The sequence below is a fragment of the Geotrypetes seraphini genome, chromosome 16, assembly GCF_902459505.1.
Source record: "Geotrypetes seraphini chromosome 16, aGeoSer1.1, whole genome shotgun sequence".
Classification (NCBI taxonomy): Eukaryota; Metazoa; Chordata; class Amphibia; order Gymnophiona; family Dermophiidae; genus Geotrypetes; species Geotrypetes seraphini.
In genome coordinates, this window is record NC_047099.1 from 23,827,178 (window position 1) to 23,847,418 (window position 20,241).

General features: G+C 47.6%; 1 protein-coding gene across 2 annotated transcripts in view; it reads right to left on the reverse strand.

The window, feature by feature from the left end:
- CHD3 (chromodomain helicase DNA binding protein 3) overlaps positions 1–20,241 on the reverse strand; it is a 131,035-nt gene that overhangs the window by 27,495 nt on the left and 83,299 nt on the right. The window contains exons 26-30 of one of the 2 annotated variants that reach the window (XM_033924010.1): positions 19,237–19,302; positions 17,947–18,032; positions 11,356–11,489; positions 5,280–5,424; positions 4,424–4,589 (exon numbers count right to left, since the gene is read on the reverse strand). In XM_033924010.1, the coding sequence (XP_033779901.1) occupies positions 4,424–4,589; positions 5,280–5,424; positions 11,356–11,489; positions 17,947–18,032; positions 19,237–19,302 (597 nt within the window). Of the gene's footprint in view, positions 1–4,423; positions 4,590–5,279; positions 5,425–11,355; positions 11,490–17,946; positions 18,033–19,236; positions 19,321–20,241 lie in introns of both variants that reach the window. The other variant, XM_033924009.1, reaches the window with a different exon arrangement.

Here is a 20,241-nt window from a genome sequence, read left to right on the forward strand (position 1 = left end):
AAGAGACGCCAAACCCGCACATAAGCCCGAGAGGTAGAAAGCCTCCGGGACCCCAACAGTGTAGAGATCACCTTGTCTGAATATCCCTTCTTGCTAAGGCGACCCCTTTCAAGAGCCACGCCGTAAGACAGAAGGGAGACGGGTCGAACATGGGAATGGGACCCTGCATCAGAAGGTCGTCCGAGAGAGGCAGAGGAAGAGGATCCGCTACCAGGTGCCTCACCAGATCCGCATACCACGGACGGCGAGGCCAATCCGGCGCCACCAGCACCACCAAACCCGGATGGTGAACAATGCGAAGAAGCACTCTGCCCACCAGCGGCCAAGGAGGGAACACATACAACAGCCCCTCCGTTGGCCACTGCTGGACCAGAGCATCCAGACCCTCGGCCAGACCGTCCCTGCGACGACTGAAGAAGCGGGGCACTTTGGCGTTGCCACCCGTGGCCATCAGGTCCATCAGGGGCTGCCCCCAAGCCTGCACTATCAACTGAAACGCCTCGGCGCCGAGACACCACTCTCCTGGATCTAGGAAGTGACGACTGAGGAAGTCTGCCTGAACATTTTCTACTCCGGCTATATGAGAGGCCGAGAGGTCCAGCAGATGGGATTCCGCCCAAACCATGAGCAGAGCCGCCTCCTGCGCCACCTGAGTGCTCTTGGTGCCCCCCTGACGATTGACATAAGCCACCGCCGTGGCATTGTCCGACAGCACTCTGACCGACTTGCCCAGCAACAGGGAGTGGAAAGCCAACAGCGCCAGACGGACCGCTCTGGTCTCCAACACGTTGATCGACCAGGCGGCCTCCTCTGCGGACCAGGTGCCCTGAGCTGAGTGACCCAAACACTGAGCCCCCCAACCCAGGAGACTCGCATCCGTCAGGAGCACCGTCCACTGCGGGAGATCCAGACCCACCCCCTGAACTAGGTGAGGGGTCTGGAGCCACCAACGCAGACTGCAGCGCGCCAAGCCTCGCAGGGGAACCGGAACATCCATCCCGTGCCTCTGGGGAGACCACCTCCGGAGAAGAGCATACTGGAGAGGACGCATGTGGGCCCGCGCCCACCTCACCACGTCCAGGGACGCCGCCATCGACCCCAAGACCTGGAGGAAATCTCGCGCCCGAGGACACCGGGACGCCAAAAGCAGGCGAATCTGAGATTGCAATTTGCTCACCCGGCCCTCTGGGAGGAAGACCTTCCCCAAGGAGGTGTCGAACAGCACCCCTAGGTACTCCAGACGCTGAGCCGGGACCAACCGACTCTTGGAAAGGTTGACCACCCAGCCCAGCGACCGGAGAAACTCCACCACCCGAGCAGTAACCCGGGAGCTTTCCTGCAACGACTTTGCCCGAATTAACCAGTCGTCCAGGTAGGGGTGTACCAGGATGCCCTCCGACCGCAAGGCTGCCGCGACGACCACCATCACCTTGGTGAACGTCCGAGGAGCCGTGGCCAGCCCAAAGGGAAGCGCACAGAACTGAAAGTGCCGACCCAAGATCGCAAAGCGCAGGAAACGCTGATGAGAGGCCCGAATGGGAACATGCAAGTAGGCCTCCGTCAGATCGAGAGAAGTGAGAAACTCCCCCGGCTGAACCGCCAGAATGACCGACCGCAGAGTTTCCATACGGAAAGAGGGAATCTTGAGGGCCCTGTTGACCCCTTTTAAATCGAGGATGGGCCGAAAGGTCCCCTCCTTTTTGGGCACCACAAAGTAAATGGAGTACCTGCCCGTGCCCCACTCCGGAGGGGGCACCGGAACAACTGCCCTGAGATCTAGCAAGCGCTGAAGGGTCTGGCGAAAAGCCTGCGTCTTCCCCGGAGTCTGACACGGAGAAGCGAGGAAAAAATCCGGCAGAGAGCGGGCGAACTCCAGGGCATAACCGTCCCGCACCACCTCCAGGACCCACTGATCGGACGTGATCTCGGCCCATTTGGGGAAAAATTCGCGCAGCCGAGCCCCCACCGGAACCAAAGGGGGCGCCGGCAAGGCGTCATTGTGCAGGACGGGAAGCGGGGGAACCGGCGGAGGGATTCCCTGCCCCCCGACGGGCCCCCCGAAAGGGCTGCATGCGCTGGAAGAACCGACCCCGGGAAAATCCCGGAGACTGGAAAGAAGCAGCCCCACGCCCAGGGCGATACTTGCGAAAATCCCGCAAACGCCCCCGGGCCGCACCCCCCCGAGACGCCGGGCGGGCACGGTCCTCCGGCAGACGGGGAACTTTCGAGTCCGACAGAGTCTGAATCAACTTATCCAAGTCCTCTCCAAACAAAAACGACCCCCGAAAGGGAAATTTAGTAAGCTTAGCTTTGGACGCAGCATCCGCCGCCCAAGCGCGCAGCCACAACACACGCCTTGCGGCCACGCCAAAAGCCATAGACTTAGCCGATATCCGCACCAAGTCATATAGAGCATCTGAGAGGAATGAGGCCGCCATCTCAATCTTCGCAACCTCCTGATCCACCGGAGACCAGTCGTCAGACTCTCGATCCAAGACCCGCTCCGCCCACCGAAACACGGCGCGAGCGACCAGTCCCCCACAAATAGCTGCCTGGACCCCAAAGGCAGAGACCTGAAAATTTTGCTTAAGGATGCTCTCCAATTTGCGCTCCTCAGGGTCCCGCAAGGCAGAACCGCCCTCAACAGGCACGGTATGCCGCTTGGAAATTGCCGAGACCACCGCATCCACGACTGGCGAAGCTAACGTAGCCCGATCCCCTTCAGGAATGGGATACAGGCGAGCCATGCTGCGCGCCAGCCGAAACGGCGTCTCCGGCGTTTTCCACTGCTCCAGAATAATATCCCGAATATCCTGATGCATAGGAAAAGAGCGGGAAACGGAACGGATCCCCCGTAACAGGGGGTCCCCCACACGCGGAGTCTCCGGCGGCGCGTCCTCAAAACGCAAAACCGAAGAAACCTGTTGAATAAGGTCAGGCAGCTCATCTTTCTGAAAAAGGCGCACCACGGACGCCTCGTCACTGGAGAACGGGAAATCCGACAACCCGCCGCCAGCTTCCGTCCCCTCCAGAGAGTCCTGGAACTCCTCAGAAGGGTCCAGGTCCTCCTCCAGACCGACCCGTTCCTCCGACCACAAATTCTCGTCCCACGACACCCGCGGACGCTTGGACAAGGGAGGCGGCGGAGGGGACGTCACGCCAGACGAAAGGGGCAAAGCCGCAGGGAGCGCGGAGGAAAACCCACCCCCCGAAACCCCCTGGGCGCAACCGGGACCCCCAGCCGCCTGAAAATAGGCTCTGCATAAAGAAAAGAAAAATTCAGGAGAAAAACCCCCCGAGGGTCCCAAGGGACTCCCTGCTACAGCAGGGGACCCAGCAGAACCTTGCCCCTGCATAGTCAAAACAGGGGGAAGGTCACCTGAGGTGGAAGACAAAATGGAGGGGCCAGACAGAGAAGATGGCGGTTTTCCCGCCAAAAAAGCTCCCTCCATAGCCTGAAGCGGCTGAGAGACCTGAATAGTCTCAGCCGCTAAAGCAGGCAAGCCGGCATCAGCTGTCAAAAAATCAGCTGAGAGGGAATCCTCTAAAACCTGACCGTCGGCGGTTTGGGGAATCCCTCCGTGGGCGGACGGAGAAGACCGGGCTTCCCCACCGTTCCCTGCCGACTCGCGAGGCACCATCGGCGGGGAGCTCTGGGCGCCTGCAGCCGCTGCCGACGGAGCTCCTCCACCGCACCGGCCTGAACACCGCTTGCACAGGCCGGCCGCGAGTGCCTCGCGTCTGGAGCACAATGAGCACTTTTTCCCTTTAGAAGTGCTCATTGCTCCATACGCGACCTAGCTGCAAAAAAGTGCCGGTTAGTTGAAAAAATACAGTAAAATACAGTTTTCTTAAAGGGATACAACCCTCCAGACCAGCACTACCTCAGGATTTTTTTATTTTTTTTTTATACAGAACAGACTCCACAGGCTCTCAAAGCAATATGCCTTGCTTGATTTAGGGGGCAAGGCTTACTGCTGAGGCTCCTCTAAAAAAATGTGGGGAGGTGGAGGAAGTGGGGGGAGGGACCCCGCTCGTGACCCGCCGGGTTTGACACCCCCGAGGTCGGACGAACCCCCAAACAGAGTCCGTCCAAGCTCCGTCCGGCTAAAAACAGGGACAATAAACCCCCTAAACAAATTCCAACAGCCCTACCAAGGGAGATGGGTACAGATCACTCAACACCTGCTGGAGACTGAAAGAAGACTGAGGGAAATAGAGAGGAGGGGCTAGGATATACTGTCCCAAAGTTTTGTTTTCAGTCTCCACCTGCTGGTCATGATTAGATATATACCCATTCGTAAAGTTAACCTCTACTGGTCTGGAGAGTGCTAAAGAATATAAGATATATGCTCTTACCAGATTTGGAAATGCAAAGGGAGTTGCAGAGAAGGATAGAAGGAGATGAGATGCATGTCTTTACCTGGTTTGGAAGTACACGGGGTACTGGTGCAGCTTGGTTCAGGAGTGGTTGTTGATGTTTTAATAGTAGGTGAAGATGCTCTGGAAGACCTCTTTGAATCAGCACTGGGATCAGGCATGAGTTCTGGCATGCTCCAGCGTCCATTAATGTGTTCAAATTCCTGCACCTGCCAAGCAGCATAAGAGGCATCACAACACATCTGCTAGCCTATGCCCTTTCTCATACAACACAGATATTTCTTCTTTAGCCGCTCCTATGATCCTAGTATCCCAATGTCCTACACAAAATGCACACATAATACAAGGGCTGGTCACTGCTAAGACCCCCTGGTGATTTTCCCAGTGCAGTATTGAATGCAATTGACCCTCAGAAATGTCACCAGCCACTCAAATATGTTTCATAGTGGTTGGATTTATACATTATATCCTCACCGGGCCATTTTTGTTTTGTTTTTAAATTTGTAAATATATTAGTTTTTCATAAAGTGCAACAGTGCCAAAGTAAAACTTATTGTAGCTAAGAGCTAATACTTACTAATACTTACTTAATAAGTATTAGCTCTTATCTACAATAAGTTTTACTTTGGCACTGTTGCACTTTATGAAAAACTAAGATATTCACAAATTTAAAAACAAAACAAAACAAAAATGGCCCGGTGAGGATATAATGTATAAATCCAACCACTATGAAACATATTTGAGTGGCTGGTGGCATTTCTGAGGGTCAATTGCATTCAATACTGTGCTGGGACCAGCCCTTGTATTATGTGTTGATTTCTACTTTCCCATCTTTATAGACTTTTTCAACTATATAGTTTGCACTACACAAAATGCAGCCATGGCCACTACTTCATTACCTTTTTCTTCACAAGGGACATGACTCCAATGCGTGTCAGGACCTGCTGTCGGGACAGGCCTTCTCGTGGCACTCCATCTGCAAAGGTTTCTGAGCCATCTGCTCCAGGCTCACATAAATGTCGCATGAAGAGGGAAACATAAGCCCTGCCCAAAGAGAAGAATGATCCGAGACTGTGAATCTTTTTTCTTCTGGCACAATTTCAAAACAATGTGAGAATGTCAAGAATTATTAGGAATGGAGAATAAAACAAAGAATGCCACAATGCCTTTGTATCACTCCATGGTAAGGCAACATCTTGAGTAAGGGGTGCAATTCTGGTCGCCGTATCTCAAAAAGATATAGTGGAACTGGAAAATGTACTGAGGAAGGCAAGCGAAATGATTTAGAAGTTGAAAGAACTCTCATAAGAGGATGTACAGCGTCAGCATCTACGAGACAAACTTGGTTATTCTTATTGCATAGGATTTTTTGGACCCCAGTTCATTTGAATAAGGTAGATAGCTCTAAGTCTAACAGATGATGGCATTGTCATATTGATATAATAATAACTTTATTTTTCTATACCGCCACAATCTTGCGACTTCTAGGCGGTTTACATTCAAGAGAGCTGAACATTCAGCAAGTTAGGGACCTTGGATCATCTGTTGTATTACTGTCCAATGATACTTAATTTCTGGAAGTCAATTTGGGGACAAATAAATATTATTCTTGAGTCATCAATCCCGTTAACCTATGAAGCCATAATTTGTGGTACAATATTGCATATTAAGCCTTCTTTAGATAGATATAAAAGCCGGCTCTTCTTGATTATGACCGGAATAGCCATCCAGATGATTACACGTAACTGGAAGAGTTACAACAGATTGAATTACACATTTTGGTGGGCAAATATTTGTTCCACGTATAAATATGAGAGAATGAATGCGGAGTGTTTGGGGTCTAGTATGATATTCAATAAGGTGTGGAGCCCATTGACTGCATATGTTGAATTGCAATGAATGTCAGGTATCTCCCTTTTTACAGATTCCTTACACATCCAGGAGGTGGGGTGGGAGGAGGGGAAGGTATTTGGGATTGCTAAAGGTATTTATCTACAATATTGCAATAATATAAGCATATGCAGTGTAATAGTTATGTGAGGAAGGGAGGGAGAAAAGGATTGGCAGTGTATTGATTTTGTGTATTTTAAGTGCGTTACGTATAATGCTCATGTTTAATATAGTTGTATTGCACTGTCAAAATTTGAAAATCAATAAAGAATTAAACAAAAAGAAGTTGAAAGGACTATCATAAGAGGAAAGGCTAAAGAGATTAGGGGAAGAGATAGCTGAAGGCAGATATGATAGAGGTCTACAGAGTCTTGAATGGAATGGATAAATGTGAATCGATTATTTCCTCTTTGAAACAGTACAAAGACTAGGGGACACACCATGCAGTTACATTGTTCCACATTTAAAACAAAGAGGAGAGATGGCCTTTTGGAATTCAATTTGGTCTCAAATTAATTGTTTATTAGAAAACTAGTCTTTAAGCCCGTTACATTAACGGGTGCTAGAATAGATGTGTCTGTCTGTCTGTGTTTCTTTATCTCTCTCTCCTTGGCCGCTGTCTGTATCCTTCTGTCTTCCCCCCCCCCCCGAGCAAAGCTGTCTGCCCCCAGGACACACCTCCCCCCCAAAGCAGCCCCCTTTCCCTCTCCCTAACTGTCTCTCCATGGCCCTCTTCTGTCTCCCCCCCCGAGCAAAGCTGTCTGTCCCCAGCACACCACCCCCCCAAAGCAGCCCCCCTTTCCCTCTCCCTATCCATGGCCCCTTCTGTCTCCCCCCAGCACACCCCTCCCCCCAAAGCAGCCCCCTTTCCCTTTCCCTCTCCCCCTGGCTCCCGGTATTGATCCCCTTCTTACCCTCCCCTCCATCCCGGCGTCTTCTGGCCTGCTCCTCTTCAAAGCAGCCTGCGATCGTGGTGGCCGGCTTTAGCGAACCTCGCAGGCTGCTCTCCAACTTGGTAGCACGTTCCCTCTGACGCGATCCTGTGCATCAGAGGGAGCGTGCTACTGAGGTTGGAGAGCGGCCTGCGAGGTTCTTTAAAGCCAGCCATGATCGCAGGCTGCTCTGAAGAGGATTGGCGGCGGCGGCGAGTGAGGTGACACGGCGAGGACGCGGGCAGGCAGCGGTGAGTGAGGGTGGGCGGTGACGCGCCGAGGCAGGGAGAGAGCACAGTCATGCGCCTTCAGCCCCTGCATGCGCCGTGCGGTTAGAATGTTGCCACAGAAGCACACCTCACGGCGCCACACCGCACGAATTTTCGAGAGCGCATGCGCGCTCTAGCATTTTATTATATATGATCATGTAGCTCGATTTTACAAACCGTGTATAACCATGCGCGTTATATGCGTGAGCGCGTTATCCCCCCCCTTTTTTTTTTTTACATAGTTCCCCCCTGACGTCCGATTCACCCCCCCCTACAGGACCGCTCGCACCCGCACCCCGAAGGACCGCTCGCACTGGAACACACACCCGCACCCCCACCCCGAAGGACCGCTCGCACCCCCACAGCCTCCCCCCCCATCATCATGTAGTAGTTTCCTACCATCGTCCTGCTGCTTCCTCTTCCGGCGGTCCCGCGTAGACGCAGGGCTAAGAGAAGGGGCAGGACCGCCGACAAAGGAAGCAGCAGGACGATGGTAGGAAACTACTACATGATGATGGGGGGGTGGGGAGGCTGTGGGGGTGCGAGCGGTCCTTCGGGGTGGGGGTGCGTGTTCCAGTGCGAGCGGTCCTTCGGGGTGCAGGTGCGAGCGGTCCTGCGGGAGGGGGGGGGTGAATCGGACGTCGGGGGGGAGGGCATCAGGCTTTCAGGGTGGGGACAGGACTTCAAGGGGGAGAGGAAAGTCGGGGCGGGCTAAAGGAGAGAGTCAGGCTGGCCAGAGGAGAGTCGGGGCGGGCGAAAGGAGAGTCGGGGCGGCATGCGCGGTATACAGGTGTGCGCGGTATATAAAAATTTATTTACATATATTACAGTTCCCCGCGCGTTATACCCGTGTGCGCGGTATACGAGTGAAAATACGGTATATCCTTCCCTTCATATCTAATAATGAAAATCAAAAAACCACCCTATATCAACTTTTATGTTAAACAGGGAAAAATGATAATTATTCATTACAATAGTTTATTAATGGCCCACACACATCCTTGAATTTATTAAAATATCATTTTTGAACTGCTAACGCTCTTTCCATTTTATACAAATGGCACACTGAATTCCACCAAAAACTGTAATTCAATCTTTTCCAATCTTTCCAATTATATGTTAATTGTTGGATGGCAACTCCTGTCAGAATCATTAAAAGTTTGTTATTATTAGAAGATATTTGGCTCTTAGCTCTCATAGACATGCCAAATAAAACTGTGTCATACGACAATGCCACATGATTTTCTAACAAACAATTTATTTAATCCCAAATCTGATATTAATATGTTGGGGGTGGGGGGATGGGGATAAATCTTATTTAAGGAGATTTTGTGGATTTTCAAGTGATGTATTATTTTAATTGTTGATATTTTCTATGCACTTGATGTAAAATATAAAATGAATAAAGAATTAAAAAGAAAAAAAAAGAAAAGAAAATAAGACACTTTTTCTACCGATGTCACTGCAGGATAGTAAATAAAAACAGCAACAAAAAAAAAAACACAACAACATTTTACTGGACAAACTTAACATATTTTTTGACTAGCTTTCAGAAATTAAAACCCCCTTCCTTCAGCATGATGAATGGAGGTTTAACTCCCACAAGCTACTCAAAAAACTGTACTAAGCTGGTCCAATAAATCACATTTAAAATTTTTTTTTTTTTTAGTTTATTAACCTTTAAAGTGTACTAATATAGCAACCAGACTACTTACTACAAGATACAATCCAAGACATGTTCTATCTCAGTGGTCTCAAACTCAAACCCTTTGCAGGGCCACATTTTGGATTTGTAGGTTCTTGGAGGACCGCAGAAAAAATAGTTAATGACAATTTTGCATGAGGTAAAAACTCTTTATAGTTTATAAATCTTTCCTTTTGGCTAAGTCTTAATAATAATATTGTAATTTATAGCTAATGAGACATATGATCAAGAAACTGTTTTATTTTACTTTTATGATTATGATAAACATACTGAGGGTCTCAAAATAGGACCTGGCGGGCTCCAATTGGCCCCCGGGCCGCAAGTTTGAGACCACTATTCTATCTCCTCTTTTTTTGTGATGTAATAGGTTCAGCAGATTAACAATCCCCCCCTAATTGTATCCTCCATCCTGGGATCCTATTTGTTTCAAGTTTCAAGTTTATTATAAAATTTGATTAATCACCTATTTCAAATTCTAAGCGATTTACAAATCGATAAAATTACAGAGTTAGGGGAAACAAACATAACTAACAAAAAGACAAAATCTATGAAACATAATAAAAACCAACTTTACAAACATAATAAAATTCCTAAGCAATTCATTTAGTCATTGAATGCATCTTTAAAAAGAAAACCCTTGAGTTTGCTCTTAAATTTTTCCAAATTGTTTTCCTCTCTTAAGTAAATTGGAAGGGAATTCCGTGTTTGAGGAGCTGTAACGGAAAAGATGGATTGCCGTCGTGTGTTAATAATTTTAAGGGAGGGAATGACTAATAAGTGTTGGTCATTTCGACCTCGGTAATCTAGATGCAGTATAAGGAATCAATACTTTATAAGTAAAAGCTGGGGTTTTAAATATCAGAGATTTAAAGGTGAGCAAACTTAATTTGTACATTATACGATGTGCGACTGGAAGCCAGTGTGCTTTTTTAAGTAAAGGAGTCACATGATCAAATTTCTTGGCTTTCATAATAAGTTTAATTGAAGCATTCTGGATGATCTGCCTGATTTCCTTTTGAGCCATTCCCTGTCTTGACTGTTTAGATTGTGAGCTCTTTCGAGCAGGGAGTGTCTCCTTGTCTCTTTACAGCGCTGCGTACGTCTGGGTAGCGCTCTAGAAATAATTAATAGTAGTAGGTTAATGTGACTTGTAAGCAGTAGACATGAGTTAGGAGCCACACAGCAGAGTCACATATGGGGAGCAGGATGGCAATTATTAAATCTGTGGCTACAGAAATGAAGGGGGGATGAGGGGGAAAACATCACACTGTAAAATTTGAATAAAATACAGTAAAACCTTGGTTTGCGAGCATAATTTGTTACACAAGCATGCTTGTAATCCAAAGCACTCGTATATCAAAGCAAATTTCTCCATAAGAAATCATGGAAACTCAAGACGATTCGTTCCACAACCCAAAAACGTTAATACAAAATACTACACGTACTTGTATTGCAAGACCTCGCTCATTTAGAACAGTCATTACAGTCCTGCAGCGTCAAGGAGAGAAGAACCATTGGCTCAATTGAGATGTTGTGACGCGTGTATACTATATATACTCGTATTGCAAAACTTTGCTTGTTTAGAACAGTCACTACATTCTTGCAGCATCAGAAAGAGAAGAACCATCGACTCAGTTGTGATGTGTATACTGTATGTACTTGTATTGCAAGACTTTGCTTGTATAGCAAGTTAAAATTTAATAAAATGTTTTGCTTGTCTTGCAAAACACTTGCAATCCAAGGTTTTACTGTATGTTACAAAAAAAAACTCAGAGAATAGACTTGGATCTTCAATATCTCTGCAGAAACTCTGGGAAACAAGCATTCTATTGGCATAACATGCAGGGCTGCTGCAATAAGTGTACCATCAGACCCATTTTCTCATCTTAACCTGCCAAATTTGTACAGCTGTGATCCTCAGAAATTGTGCTGTGCACAGTGACAGGTTAGCTACAGCTTAAGCAGTCTGCCATCCTCATCCACAGCCCCACACAGCGGGTTACTGTCTGTCTGAATGAGAGAAAGCAGCTTGGCCCTCTGTGTGCCCTCTAGGAAAGCAGACAGCAGCAGGTATCTCAGGTGAGTAAGACATTCATCAGTTGGCAGCAGCAGCAGACCTGGCACTGGGGCAGGAATCTAGTTTCAGGAAGTTCTTAACACACAGGGTAGGACCACTCACTTGAACTCTTTTTCTGTCTTTCCACGCAAGTCTCGCACCAGCCACTGGGAAGTAAAGGCATCCTGGGGAGGCATCCCCCATCTCATTACAGCATTCAGGAAAGCCTTTCGCTGACGGGTGTTGAAGCCCAAAACCTAGCAGCCAAAAACAGAAAAGACATGAACTTGCTTTCCTCCCTGCTAATTCCTGCCATCTTCCTCCTGGTATGGTGGGGTACAGTTTCGATCGCCTCTGCAAATAGAAGGCCACATCACTGTGACAATAGCCTGTAGGGGGTTTCTCACTGTGAAACCTGAGGATTATTTCTGAGTTCAGAGTTTGTGAGGGATGGTGCAGGCCAAAGCCTCTGCTTATCAGAATAAATTAATGCCCATTAACATTTTATGATCACAAGGCAATCTTGAGCATGTAAAGAACCAAGAAGAGCATCTTACTTTGATACACTTCTCCCTCCAAATCCGCGGTTTCAGTATCCGCGATTTTTTTTTACAAAAAAACTATTTTCATTTTTTGCCTATTTTTAAGCCGTCCAAGCCTTCCTGGAACCTTACTTGGTAGTCTAGCGGTGAAGTGGGATAGCAGCGACCTTCCTATGCTCCTGCCCCGTGCAGAGCCATCATCAGAATGGCTGCCGTGAGTTCCCGTTGTAGTCTCGAGACTACAACGGGAACTCACAGCAGCCATTCTGATGACGGCTCTGCACGGGGCAGGAGCACAGAAAGATCTCTCCTGCCCCATTTCACCGCTAGACCACCAGGTAAGGTTCCGGGGATGCAGGAGGGAGGCGGCCAAGAAGTTATTCGCGATTTTTCACACTTCGCAGTCCGGCTTTGCACCTAACCCCAGCGAATACCGAGGGAGAAGTGTATAAGATAAAGACATTCAAGTTAAAAGACATAAAGTCCCTCAATGAGTCACAAGAAGGAAAGAGGAAGGAAAAGGAGAAAAGCCAGATATGCAAAACCAACTGAAGCAATTTTGTTGTGCTGTGCCATCTATGAGTAACTGTCTGCCCAAGTTTATTTCAACTGATCAGCTACATAAGCTTATATCCAGTAGGTCAGAGGTCCTCAAATCCAGTCCTCAAAGGAAGCAGACTAGTTTGGTTTTCAGGATTTCTACACAAAGAATGCCTGAGGTGTGTTTGCATGTAGTGTTAAGTGGTAGACACAAATAATGAATGATATATATTTGTTACATTTGATAGCAAACTCTTTATCAAAAAAACAGTTCAGAGTGAGTTATAGAATGTAAAATATGCATATCAAGCACATTATTAAAAAAATAAGTTATATTTATAAAGACAAGAACAAAGAAATATGTCCCCTAAGGAAGACAACAATCTCAAGTAGACTAAAACTACCCCAGTCCCTCATAGCCAGCATTATATGAAATAATACTATGCTTTTAACAACCATTATGTCAAGCAGAAGACATTCTGAAAACTGACTGTTTTGCAGCCCTTGAAAATCACATTTGGAGTTACTCGCCTGTTAACAAGTGTTCTCCGAGGAAAGAAAGACATGGATTCTCACATATAGTTTATGTAATCCAATGGAGCCACGGCACAGATGCTGCCCAGTGTTCAAGAAGAATCTTGAAGCCTTTAGCATCACCGCACCGCTCATGCTTGGGTGCCTTCCCTTCCCACCCGACATGAGTGCACAGAACCAGCAATGCAGTAAAAAAAAAAAAAAAAAAATATGATGGAATATAACTCATAGGAGAGGCAGGAGGGGATATGAGAATACATGTTCTTCTGTCCTCAGAGGATATCTACTACAGGAAAGTAAGGAGAAATTAGGTTTATATCTGTTAATTTTCTTTCTTTTAGTCCCTCCAGACTAGCACAGTAGGGATGGATTTATACTCCTCTGCCAGCAGGTGGAGACTGAGAACACATTGACTTCTGGCTGTAGTACAAGTAGGCTGTGCAGTCCGATTTACAATCAGCCTGACAAATAGCCAAGCAGGAACTAGCTAAGAACTGTGAACCATAAACATACTAACCCCACTCGCAATGGGAGAAGACAAGGAGGAGACACTGATGGATACTGATTAGGACAAGAACCTTTCAACACATCTCCACAGTTTGCCAGCTAAACCAGACGAACCAAATGTTGCTGCTCTTAACATACGCCCCAAAAAACAACACAACAAGATACTGCAAAAAAAAAAAACAAAAACGTACTCTTCGTGAAAAACACAGAATAAAACAACAGGGTGGGGTCTGTGCCGGTCTGGAGGGACTAAAAGAAATAAAATCGGCAGGTAAGAACCTAATTTCTCCTTCTTTAGCATCCCTCCAGACAGAACAGATGTGATGTACCAAAGCAGTATCCATCATGGGTGGGACCCCTGAAGGGCCGACACAAGAACACGCTCACCGAACACCACGTCCTGACGTGCCTGCATATCCACATGGTAGTGGCGAACAAAGGAATGGAGAGAAGACCAAACCGCAGCTTTATGGATATCCACTAGAGGCATAAGAGAACTCTCAGTCCAAGAGGTTGCCTGGCCCTGAGTTGAATGAGTTTTGAGGAAATCTGGAACAGGTTTCTTCTGAAGAAGGTATGCCGTAGCGAAAGCCTCCTTGATCCAGTGCACAGTCATAGCTTTAGAAGCACCGTCCCTCTTACGAGGGCCGGCGAAAAGTACAAAAAGACAATACAACTTATGGAACTCCAGGGTCCACTGAACGTAAGTGCAAAGGACCCTATGGACATCCAATTTGCCAACTGCCTCTGCTCCAAAGAGTCCTCCTAACTACCCAAGACCAGAAGGGCAATGGACTGGTTGACATGAAAGGTAGAAACAACCTTAGGAAGAAAGGAGGGAACCAGCCACAGCACGACCTGCTCCCTAGAGAACTCCAGGAAGGGAGGCCTACACAAAAAGGCCTGCAGTTCAGAAGTGCATCCTGCGAAAGTAATGGCCACCAGGAACACAGCCTTAAGAGTAATATGCACGAGCCAAGAGGCTCAAAAAGAGGACAAATGAGCACAGAAAAAAACAGATTGAGATCCCAGGTTGGAACCGAAGGATGAACTGGAGGCCAGAGCAATTTCACCAGTATCAAGAACCGAATCACATCTGGAGAAGAGGCCAACTGCACAAGAGTGTGAAAAGAAGACAAGGCTGCAACCAGGCAAGGCCCTGCTCCAGGCCATCCTGCAAAATCTCCAAGATTTGAGGCAAAGACGCACAAAGGGTAACCAACATCATGAGCGGAACTCAAAGAGATGCCAATAACGCACATAAGCCCGAGAGGTAGAAAGATTCCGAGAACCCAAGAGGGTGGAGATCACCTTATCCAAATATCCTTTCTTACTTAGATGTTCCCTTTCAAGAGCCAAGCCGTAAGACAAAAGGGACCCGGATCAAACATTGGAATGGGGCCCTGAGTCAAAAGGTCAAGCAAGAGGTGCAGCAGAAAAGGATCCGACATGAGATGATGAACCAGCTCTGCGTATCTGGCCCAGTCGGGAGCCACCATGATCATGTGGCTGGGGTGCCGAGTAATGCGAAGAAGGACTCTGCCCACCATCAGCCATGAAGAAACATGTACAGGAGGTCCGCCGTCCCTCAGCCTGAACATCCCTGTGCCGACTGACGAACTGGGGCGCTTTGTTGTTGACACTCGTGGCCATTAGGTCCTTGACCAGTGGACCCCAAAAGTGCACAATCAACTTGAATGCTGCGGGACCAAGACACTACTCTCTGGGATCTAGCATGTGACAAAGCTGAGGAAGTCTGCCTTGACATTCTCTACTCCTGCTATGTGGGAAGCCGAGAGGTCCAGCAGATGAGTCTCTGCCCAATCTCAGTTTTTTTATTGTTTTTTGTGGGATGTCCAGGTAGATGATGTTGCAGTAGTCAAGAATGGATAAGATCAGTGCCTGTACCAGCAACCTGAATGATGTTGGGTCAAAGTATTTTTTTATGGACCTTAGTCTCCATAGTGTGTAAAAACATTTTTTCACTAGTGAGTTTGTGTGGTCAGTCATAGTTAGGTGTGTGTCTAGGGTGATACCAAGTATTTTTATGTTATTAGAAATTGGGTATTCGTGATTGTTTATTTTTATCGATGTCCTGTATGACCTGTTGCACGCGTCAGCCAAATCCATAGCTCTCGGGGTGGCCGCTTGTTGTATCCTGTGGCTCCGGGCTTAGTCGGCAGATGCGGCCTCTAACGCTAAACTGACGAGTTTTCCCTTTTGGAGGGTTTTTTTGTTTGGTGAGGATTTGGACATGTTGGTTCAGACCTTAACGGACTCTAAGGTGCCCCGTCTTCCTGAAGACCGTGCCCACCTGCGCGGGGTGGTGTTGCTGTGAGTGTTTGCGTGATTTCTGCAGTCGAGGGACAGCTTCTTTTCCTGCCTCTGGGTCTTCTGGGGCTGTTTCTTTCAGCGCAGGCAGTTCTTTCGGGGGGGCCCATCAGTGGGGGGGGGGCGTGATTCCTTCGCCGGTTACCCGCTGCCCGTCCCGCCCAATGACTCCTTGCCAGCGCCTCCCTTGATTCTGGTGGGCATTCGGCGGTGAGATTTTTAACAGAGGTGGGCCGAGATCACATAGGATTAGTGGGTCCTGGAGGTGATTCAGGACAGTTATGCTCTGGAGTTCTCCCATTCCTTGCCAGATTATTTTCTCGCTTCTCCTTGTCAGGCGACATGGAAGAAGTGAGCCTTTCACCAGACATTTCAAAGATTATTAGATCTCAAAGCGGTAGTGCCTCCACTCCACAGGAGTGTGGCACCGGTCGGTATTCGATTTACTTCGTGGTGCCCAAGAAAGAGGGGACTTTTCAGCCCATCTTGGATCTGAAGGGGGTCAACAGGGCTTCACAAGTTCCATCTTTTCGCATGGAGACCCTGAGATCTGTCATTCTGGCAATTCAGCCAGGGGAATTTTTGACATCTCTTGATCTGACGGAGGACTACTAGCATGTTCGATTCACGCCTCCCATTAGCGGTTCCTTCAATTTGCGATCTTGGAATAGCACTATCAGTTTTTGTGCACTTCCTTTTGGTCTTGCCACAGCTTCGCAGACGTTTGCCAAGATTATGGTGGTCATGGCGGCGGCCATGCGCAAGGAGGGCATTCTGGTTCACCCTTATCTGGACGACTGGCTGATCCGAGCAAAGTCTTTTCAGGAGAGCTCCCGAGTTACGGCTCGGGTTGTGGAGTTCCTGCAGTCGCTGGGATGGGTAGTCTTATTTATTAAAACATTTTTAATCCGCCTTTATCCAAGGCAGATCACAGTATTACATACATATTTCAGGATTTGCACAACATAAAGAGCCAGTTAGCTCCGTCTCAGCGTCTGGAGTACCTTGGGGTTCTCTTTGACACCAGCTTGGGGAAGGTCTTCCTGCCAGGGGCCCGAGTGGTCAAGTTGCAGTCGCAAATTCACCTTCTGATGGCTTCCTGGTGTCTTCAGGCGCAGGTTTTTCTCCAAGTCTTTGGGTCGATGGTGGCTTCCCTGGATGTTGTTCGGTGGGTTAGGGCTCACATGCACCTGCTTCAGCATGCTCTGCTTCAGCGTTGGTCACTCCAGGTGCACGATTTGGACTCTCCCATTCCTCTTTGAGGGTTAGTTCGTTGCAGTCTCCGTTGATGGCTACTGTCTTCCAATCAGGTGCAGGGAGTGAGTCTGGATCAGCTCCAGTGGACAGTGCTTCTCACAGACTCCAGTCTCCTTATTTGGGGAGCTCAGTGTCTCAGTCGCTCGGCTCAGGGCAGCTGGTCTCCAGAGGAGGCATCTTGGTCGATCAATGTTCTGGAGAACAGAGCCATCTGGCTGGCATTGCTAGCATTCCAGACGTTGTTGACGAGCAAGTCTGTTTGGGTTCTCTCGGACATTGCCACAGCGATGGCTTATGTCAATCATCAGGGGAGAACCAGGAGTCATCTGGTGCCGCAGGAGGCTGCTCTGCTTTTTCCCTTTAAAAGTGCTCATTGTGCAATATGCAACCTAGCTAAGGGAAAAAGTGCCAGTTAGCAATAAAAAGCAATAACAATGAACTGAAGGCTCCCTTCAGACTGCACTGCCTCAGGATTTAAAAACAAAAAATTTTCAGAACAGACTCCACTGGCTCTCTTGGCCATATGCCTTGCTGGTATCGGTGGCAAGGCTTACAGCTGAGGCAACTGTATAAAAATTGGGGGGAGGTAGAGGAAAGGGGGGAGGGACTCAACTTGTGACCCGTCGAGTGCGACACCCCTAAAGTTGGACTGACCCCCAAAAGGGTTCCCCCAAGCTCAGTCCGGCACCAGACAGGGACAAGGAGCACTACACAAATTCCAACAGCCCTACATTGACCGAGGGAAGCTTACCACACCTGCTTGGAGACTGAGAACAGACTGCGTTACATAGAGGGAAACAGCCAAAAGTTTTGTCTCAGTCTCCACCTGCTGGTCATGGTGAGCTATTATTCATCAGTGTACTGTACTGGTCTGGAGAGATGCTAAAGGTATGCAGTGCACTTTCACCAGGATGGGCATGAGGTTTTGGGGAAATATTAGTAGAACACTTGACTGATAAGGTGAAAATCCAGGCCAAAAACTTTAAGTAGTAAATGTCCTTACCTCAATGTTGCCTCCAACTCGTGCCAAGAGAGGTGGGAGTGGCTTGTCCTTCTCATTCCGCAACTGACGTCTGGACTGCCTGCGACCTGTCAATACACACAAACAAGAAACAGTGAGTGGCACTGCCTGGATTATAAGGAGGTGCGGTAGGTGTCTAGGGGATAGGTTATTGCTGTGTACTGCCAGGGAGTTTAATTCTCTCTTCCAATGATTCACATCCTGTTTCTAGGATCTGGGCTGGAGAGTATAGCATTATTATAGGGCTAAAGATATTTTAAATGTTTTTAGCAGGCTTTTAAACACTGGGTTCGATATTCAGATTGCAGAAGGCAGCCTGGCTACCTTCCGTGCTGGTGGTGAACCTGAAAATTTGATGCCAGGGCCATATCCAGCCACTAGCACTGAATTTCTGGTCTAAGTTCAGCTGCGATAGACATAGTGGCCAAGCAGATAGTCATCAGTGACCAAGTCATAGCTGCCAAAAATAGACTGGCTGTTTAAGTGGGCCATTAGATATTGGCACTGACTTGATACGCCACGCAACATAGCCAGTGACTGGGATATTCAGCAGGAGATAGTCAGCTATCTCCCACTGAATAGCGTGTGGTTAGCCAGCTTAGCGCTAGTTAGCCAGCCAGGAGCCATTCCTGGCTGGCTAAATACTGCTAAATATCAGGTGGATTGACTCCATGTGAGGGTCATAGTGCCATCTAGGCAGGAAAACAATGATCTAAAGAGAGGGACATTATGTTTTATGATAAGTCCTTTGGCTTCAATCTTTTTTAATGCTTCATTTTCAATAACACTGTTTTTACTTTAACTTTCATGCTTGATTTTAGCTTTAATCTACTTTTTAATTATTGTCAAGTTACATTGGGTCCCTTCCATGTCATTGTTATGTAATTTATATTGAGATTGGCACTAGGACTGCAAAAGGTGTATATATTTAGGGACGATTGGCTGTCATAGGTCAGTCTGAAGGAAAACCTATGGTTTGATCATTTTCTTGAAGTTGCTCAGTATGCCTGACAAAACAAGGGGATGGAAAAGAATGGCAGGCAGGTGCTGTAGTGCTCTGTCCCTGGGGAAAAAAACCCCAAAACAGAAAAGAAAAGAAGAAAATCTCAGACATGCACAATAGCTCACAGATAAGAGCCTGATTAGCATGTGGTAAGGTGAATGGGTTAGTCCAAATGCAATCAATCGCTCTTCTTGATGAACTTGATCTGCAAGCTGTAAACGTGAGCCTGAAGCGAAGCCAAAACACTGGAAAGGAGGTGGATGATGTACCTTCTGGCCTCTCATCAAAGTCTTCATCTTCCTCTTCTGAGCCCACCGAGTACTCCGATTGATTGTCTGAAACATCATGCCAGTCTGTAATTAGAGCAACACTGTCATAGGGTACAACAATGGGTCCCCACCCCCCACCCCACTTTCTCCCTCCTCTTTATACAAGAGGCAAAATCAAGCTTGGATGTCTCTATTGTCTGATGAACTTTAGTCTTTATATGTTCTTCAAGAGGCTTTTAAGAGGAATAATGAAAAAATAGAAGGTATATGCTAGATATGCCAATTTTGGTCAAGTGATAAGACTTTGGTTCTCATATTCCATAAACTCTCCACCCCTAAAACAAGGGCAAAATAATCCATTTACCATGTCCACCAGGTTATCTAAATTCAAAAGGCAATTTTGACACAGCAAGCTTGTTTTGAAAGGGAAGCTCTCCATATACTTACCGTAACAGGTGTTATCCAGGGACAGCAGGCAGATATTCTCACATATGGGTGATGTCATCCACAGAGCCCCGATACGGACAGTTTTAAAAGTGCATTGCCACTTTAAGAACTTGAAAAAAAATTTGTGAACTGCTCACATCGCGCATGCGTGAGTGCTTTCCCGCCCAACGGTCCATGGCTCCTCAGTTCGTTAAGCAAGCTAAGAAGCCAACCAGGGGAGGTGGGTGGGTTGTGAGAATATCTGCCTGCTGTCCCTGGATAACACCTGTTATGGTAAGTAACTGTGTTTTATCCCAGGACAAGCAGGCAGCATATTCTCACATGTGGGACTCCCTAGCTTGCTAGAATGGGATGGAGGGAGAGTTGGCCATTAGGAAAATAAATTTTGCAATACTGCTTGGCCGAAGTGACCATCCCGTCTGGAATAAGATTCCAGACAGTAGGGTGATGTGAATGTGTGAACTGAGGACCAAGTAGCAGCTTTACAGATTTCATCAATAGGAGTGGAGCGAAGAAAAACTTAAGCTACCATAGATCTGACTTTGTGGGCTGTGACAG